General features: G+C 37.4%; 1 protein-coding gene across 5 annotated transcripts in view; it reads right to left on the bottom strand.

The window, feature by feature from the left end:
- The window catches only part of LOC138006392 (DNA-directed primase/polymerase protein-like), a 20,039-nt gene extending 13,942 nt beyond the window's left edge, over nt 1-6,097 (bottom strand). For 2 of the 5 annotated variants that reach the window (XM_068852685.1, XM_068852687.1), the window contains exons 1-7: nt 5,807-6,088; nt 4,846-4,938; nt 3,247-3,325; nt 3,023-3,114; nt 2,376-2,422; nt 2,194-2,285; nt 968-1,041 (exon numbers count right to left, since the gene is read on the bottom strand). In XM_068852685.1, coding sequence (XP_068708786.1) covers nt 968-1,041; nt 2,194-2,285; nt 2,376-2,422; nt 3,023-3,114; nt 3,247-3,325; nt 4,846-4,938; nt 5,807-5,859 — 530 coding nt within the window. In that variant the 5' untranslated portion in view covers nt 5,860-6,088. Of the gene's footprint in view, nt 1-967; nt 1,042-2,193; nt 2,286-2,375; nt 2,423-3,022; nt 3,115-3,246; nt 3,326-4,845; nt 4,939-5,806 lie in introns of those variants that run through there. The other 3 variants (XM_068852686.1, XM_068852688.1, XM_068852689.1) reach the window with 3 other exon arrangements.
- Nucleotides 6,098-6,141: the final 44 nt, after the last annotated feature.

Below are 6,141 nucleotides of genomic sequence, written 5' to 3'. Positions count from 1 at the left end.
TGGACCAAGGCAATGACTAATTTACTTGCACATGTATATATGGAGATCTGAGTGATAGGTGTTGTACAGGTTAGTCAGCAGTTTTATTCACTTGCCATTTTTATTCATCATACCGATCAGTTTCACATGAAGTGTTACTGCCATGATTGATTAATACAGGGCTATAATTTATGGATTTGGTTTTGAGGAATAAGGGGGAATAGTGGGGGGGGGGGGGGGGGGGAGGGGTCTTAAAAGAGGATTTACAGTACCGGTATATCAAAGAACTCAAAGGCAACAAAAATTGACCTCAAACTGAAAGGTAGAAATCAATGCTACCTTATAGTAGTGATTTGTGAGGAAGACATGTATCACATCTGTTAAGGGCTTGTGTATATAAAGCCACAGCTGCACGAGCGATTTTTTTGAAAATTGTGGAAAAAACCTTGCCCTTCCCTCCTGGCTAGCCAATTGGGCGTATCCATGTAGTGCACTTATGTTTTTCTTCTCTCACTGCTTTTAATTTTCCTTGCCTATCAAAAGGATTATATAGCAAAATCGCAACATCATCGTACGACATATTTTGGTTTGACATCTAATAAAATTCATACCCAGTCTTCCAAGGTTGCACAAATCGCAAAAAAATTGTCTCAAAGTGTTAAGCTGCCAGTGCTTGTTGGCGACGCAACAATTTTTAAAAAATCACATCACCATCACAAGCAAAAAATCACTAGTGTAGCCATGGCTTAAGTAAAAAAAATGCAGCTTCTACTACTTAGGCTGGTTTATTATTACCCTTCTGAAAAACAGTCCAATGAGCGACCTTGTTGGAATATGACACAGATCTAGATGGGGATGAGGTGAGCTATACTTAGTCTAGTTCTTCCAAAAATTCAAGATGGCAGGCAAACGTTTTTTGAAGAGGTTAAGCATACTTGTCTTCATATTCGTTAACAATAGAAGCATGCAAGCAGTTACAATAAAGAACCTTGAATCTAGATCTACAATGAACTTCCTGTTGCATGTCAAGTTGTACAAGCCCTTCAGTTGGTAACAGACATACTAAAAATAAAAGAAAAGTACATCTAAGAGGAAAAAGTGTTTTTGATGGCATTTCTACTCCAGGGGTGGGGAGGGGGGGTAGGGGATGATAGGGTTAGGGTTAACCCTATCCGTAACCGAAACCTATTCACCCCTCACCCACTACACCCCAACCCCTGAATAGAAATGCCTTTTTTAATGGTTACATCGCTCAATTATCGGAATTATTACCGGTATGTAGGATTGACACCTCAAAGATAGGGGCCACTTGGGTCTTTTCTTTCTTTTCTTAATTAATCTACAATACAACTGCAACATTATGCAACAGAGCTTGACTTGGTTAAGGGTAACCAAACACTTAAAATTGACTTGATCATGCATGCCTTCTCAAGAAACAAAATCAAGAGGAAAAAATGTCCTTTTCTTCTTTAACAAATCATTAGACAGTTGGTATGTTACGAAATTATAATTAAAAATATTAAGGAGGGTGGCTCGTAACTACCAAACTGTTGCTATGGACTCCTTCAAATATTCATTTCTCAAGTCCCTTTCTCTACTGTTATTCTTTTTTGCCAAGTATGTTCTATTTAATAACATTTCTTTGTCTGCTTCGACGCACAACCATATTTGGTAAATCATGTGACCAAACCATAAAATGCCTAAAAACTCAGCAAGTTTACTATATTTTTCACAATTTTTTTTATACAACAGTATGAGAACATTCTAACACAAAATCTGTAGAATGACTTTTAAAAAAAGTATTTCCCTCAAAAATTATGACATCATAAGGTCCTCCTCTCATACAATTTTTAAAATATCAGTTCCATTTTTTATCCAAATATAAATTCCATGCCACAGTTTACCATCTGGTGAAAAAACTGTCCCTTCCTTTTGTTTTCTGAGAGTTTTCACAGGTTTTTCACTAAAGTGAATGGAAGAGGACTTGGACTAGCTGTGCATGTGCCTTCTGATTGAAGTGATGTCAGATTTCTATTGAAAAAGTTATTGCAAAGAAACATCCATGCAACCTCTTTGCAGGGCTCTTGACCAAAAAGCTTCCTTAAATTAGCTAAGAAACTATTGTCTAACTCCCCTTAACATTACGCCACACAAATAATTATAACTTAATAATCATTAACAATCATTGTCATTGTTGTTTCGTTAAGTTCGTACCTTAATGAATATGTCAACCATTTTGGCTCCATCCTTCTCTGGATTAAATTCTCTTTTGAATTCCAGGTCAAAATACAACCTGCAAGCAGCTCCTAAAATGATTATTGAGTTATTTCAATAACTAAAATATACAATATCCACAAAATAAATTAGTGCTGGACAATATTATGAAGAGCAAGCACCTTCTGGTATGACCTCATAGTAATTTCGATCTTCTGGAGAGCACTCTCTAGAGGTCAGAAAGAACAAAGAGTTGTAAGAATCAATGAAATCCATCCAAATCAGATGTCACAACCCTGATTTCCAGTAAAACCTTACAAGGTAAAATCAAAATACTTCACTGGCCACTCCCCATACAATAGGGGCTTTTCAAGGCCAATAAGAATGGCTCACAATATCGGCCCAAAAGCATACAGGAGGCACCAATAGCAGCCTCTATAGTGTCCATGTCTGATGTCAGAGCACAGCACCACAGCCAGATGTAATCAGCTGTAAGTAGATTTTGATGAAGGAGGGAAGCCCTTGCAATTACATGTTAGTTGAGATTAACTGTAACTCAGCCCACATACTATAGCAGAGGTGAAAGGCATGGTTCATAACAAATGCAATGCGTCAGTGTGACTTCCAAACGTTTTATTCTCAATCATAACAATGTGCTATACTTAAGTTTACTAATTACTTGTGCTGTACTTTTCAAGGTTACTGTAATGAATAATAATGTTGGCATTCAAAAAGGAGCTGGCCGAAAAGTTTTGCACTTGTCTAATAAAAAATTCAAACCACAACTGAACGTAATTTATGAAGCTCGTTCACTTTTGAGAAACCATACCTTATGCACTTATACCAAAAGTGTGGCAGAGTTGAAACTATGAATTTGCGCTTTCCATGCAGGTCTTTTTCTTTGGCAAACACATACACATCCTGTCAAAAACCAAACAGTAAACATCTCCTTGGTGACTGGAAGGAAATTCCAGAAGTTGATGGCCATTACAACACATCTTTACAGAGTATCAGTTGAGTCATAACAAAAACAAGGAAGGCTTCATAAAGTACCTCATGGCAAGCATTGGCATAGTCAAAGGCCATTTGCTGGCGCGGAAAAGCTTTAAATACTGGAACAGGGTCATCTATCCTGATAAAAAAGGAGTAATACATTTAATCAATATTATTGCTTCAAAATGATAAACTAGCGGCTAATCCTCTGTGCTGAAACAGCAGGGCAAAAAAAATCTACTCATCCGCCCGTCTGAGAGGAGCACTCTCATATCTCGGACAAGTGGATTTTCAAAAGCACTTGTCCTATGGGACGAACAGAGTTTGCCGGAAAAAACAGTTCTTTTCTACTGAGGTCTGAGTTCCCAAGCATCTCTGGACTTGGTAAACTAGCCTGAGTTTCGTGAATTTTGGTTTCTTTTCATGGCAACTTACCCGTTTTTGCCTCTGTTTTCCAAGAATACCTGTCTCTGTTTTTTTCAGTAAAAACTGGGATCCACATACTAACACTTGTTGTGGTAAGTTTCGTGATCATCAGATGATTTCCTTGAAAACAGCCTCAGAATATTGGCGGGACTTATAAATTTCATCTTAGATTGCAATTACTGCCTCATAGATGTGCTGCATTTTCTCAAGTCGTGTATTGTACATAAAAAATGTGAGTGATCCCTGGTGTGTGTGTATGAAATGGTGTTGTACTAAAAAGTTCAAAGAACAACAGAAATTGAAATAACTGTTAAAATGAACACTTGAGATTTGGTACAAAACAGATTATACAATTGCTACATTAAATTTTTTTAAACAATAATTATTTTGTCATTCACTTTTAATTAATTAAAAATTTCTTGGACAAGTGAATTCAACTTTCGGACAACCAAATTAAAAATCTGAACGTTACTCATGGAAGTGGAATTCAAAAATTTTTTTTGCCCTGAACAGTAATAATATTTGATGCTGAGGTGCAAATCATGTATGTACAGTTGATATAACAATAATGTTATTATTAATAAAATTAATGACTGTACATGTCATGTCTTTCTAATCGGAATCTTACATGAAAATGATAGTATTTAATTATTTTCAGATAGCTTTTTTAAAGTTGTAAACTTTTTTGGGGGAGGGCAGAAGAACTTAAGTGGCCTCTCATTACCATCATCATCACTGTTATTTTATTAATACCGGTACTTAAAGATCACAATCACCATTGGTCTTTCCATTGTTAATTCCAGAAATCATTTTGCAATGTACAACTTGATCATATTAGGGAATACCGGTAACCGCCTAGCAGATAATTCACTAATTTATTGATTTGTAGGGAGTAGGGAGTAGGGGGCAGGGATGGCGCAGTGGTGAGAGCACTCGCCTCCCACCAATGTGGCCCAGGTTTGATTCCCAGACTCGGCATCATGTGTGGCCTGAATTTACTGATTCTCTTCTCTGCTCTGAGATGTTTTTTTTCCAGACCTGTACTCCAGTTTTCCCCTCTCCACAAAAACCAATATTTGATTTGAGTTAATTTCAATAGCGTCCCCAATTAGTGCTCTGATCATGTGCTAAATCCATTGACACTTAAATATATAAAGTTGTTATTATTACCAAAATTATTCCAGATATCCAAAAACCTCATCCAACAATAATTATAATTGATTAACATCACACCTGAGTTTCCACGTGGGTGATATTGGATATTGTCTGAAGTTACTGGCACTCTTTTCCAACTTAATCTTCTTCTCTTCCCACCTTTTGTCGGTTCTAATAACAGAATCACAGTGATTTTATTCATAGAATTTTCAAGGCTGCTTTCAATTGAGAGATGAGTTGGCACCCAAGAGGAAGGAGGGGTCAAGGAGACTGTATCCAGTACCCTACCTGACCTCAGCTCCATTAACCTATCACAACCAAGACAGATTTTCACCTTCCCAGTAGAGCACAAAAGCAAACCAGAAGGTTGGCTGGCTAATATTCATAAAAAGGGAAAGGAATTAAAGGAACTTTATTTAAGTGTCTAGTCGTTCTAGCGCTGGAGCACTAATTGGGGACACTGTAAACTGAAATTAACAATTAAGGCAAATCAAGTCAAGCGATGGTTTTTGAGGAGAGGGAAAACCAGCGTACCTGGAGAAAACCTCTCACTGCAGAGTAGAGAACCAACAAACTCAACCCACATATGATGCCAAGTCTGGGAATCTAACCCAGGCCACATTGGTGGTAGTGAGTGCTCTCACCACTGCGCCATCCCTGCACCTCCATAAATGCAGCTAACTGGTCAAAAATTGACAGCAAAAAGCACATTTGACATCAAATTGCTTTTCTCTGATCCGTGAGCTGATTTTTCTTTTTTTTCTTTTTTTTATTTTATAAATTCAACAGGTCTGCCTCAGGCTAGTGCAATGCAATCACGTCGATCTCACTAGACTTTAATATTTTAACAGACCCATGATCTCAAGATCGGACAACAGGAAGACACTATGTATTTAATTATAGGGACATGTATCTAAGACCTGGGGGCAAAATTTTTTAAGGTAGTCTGGATTACCGAATACGATATGTGCATGCACGCAGCATTAAATTACAGTTATTAAAATTCTTGTTATCAGCCTTAACTTTAATTTAATAATACCTCTTTGAGGCGCTTCCATAAAACGCCTTGACTTTGGAGTCTGAGTTTGCCATCAATTAATTTCAGCTGAAGATCATGGAATCTGTGCATATATCACGATTACATTTTGCTGTCGTCTGTTTTCTTCTGCATAACGGTCACGACCTAAAAGTACAAAGACAACAAACATAACAGCGACATATACAAAAAGTTGTGGAAATCGATCGCTGTATGGACCAAAGGGAGACCAAACGATTGATCAAGTACTAGTGGACGCCATCGTGGAAGCCATGTTTTGACATTTTCGCGCCAACAATATCCTTTTGGGAAATCGCTCGTTTTAGAAACGAGGCTGA

The sequence above is a fragment of the Montipora foliosa genome, chromosome 6 (genome assembly GCF_036669935.1).
Source record: "Montipora foliosa isolate CH-2021 chromosome 6, ASM3666993v2, whole genome shotgun sequence".
Classification (NCBI taxonomy): domain Eukaryota; kingdom Metazoa; phylum Cnidaria; class Anthozoa; order Scleractinia; family Acroporidae; genus Montipora; species Montipora foliosa.
Note: the sequence above shows the minus strand (reverse complement) of the source record. Positions and strands in the feature narration are given on the sequence as shown.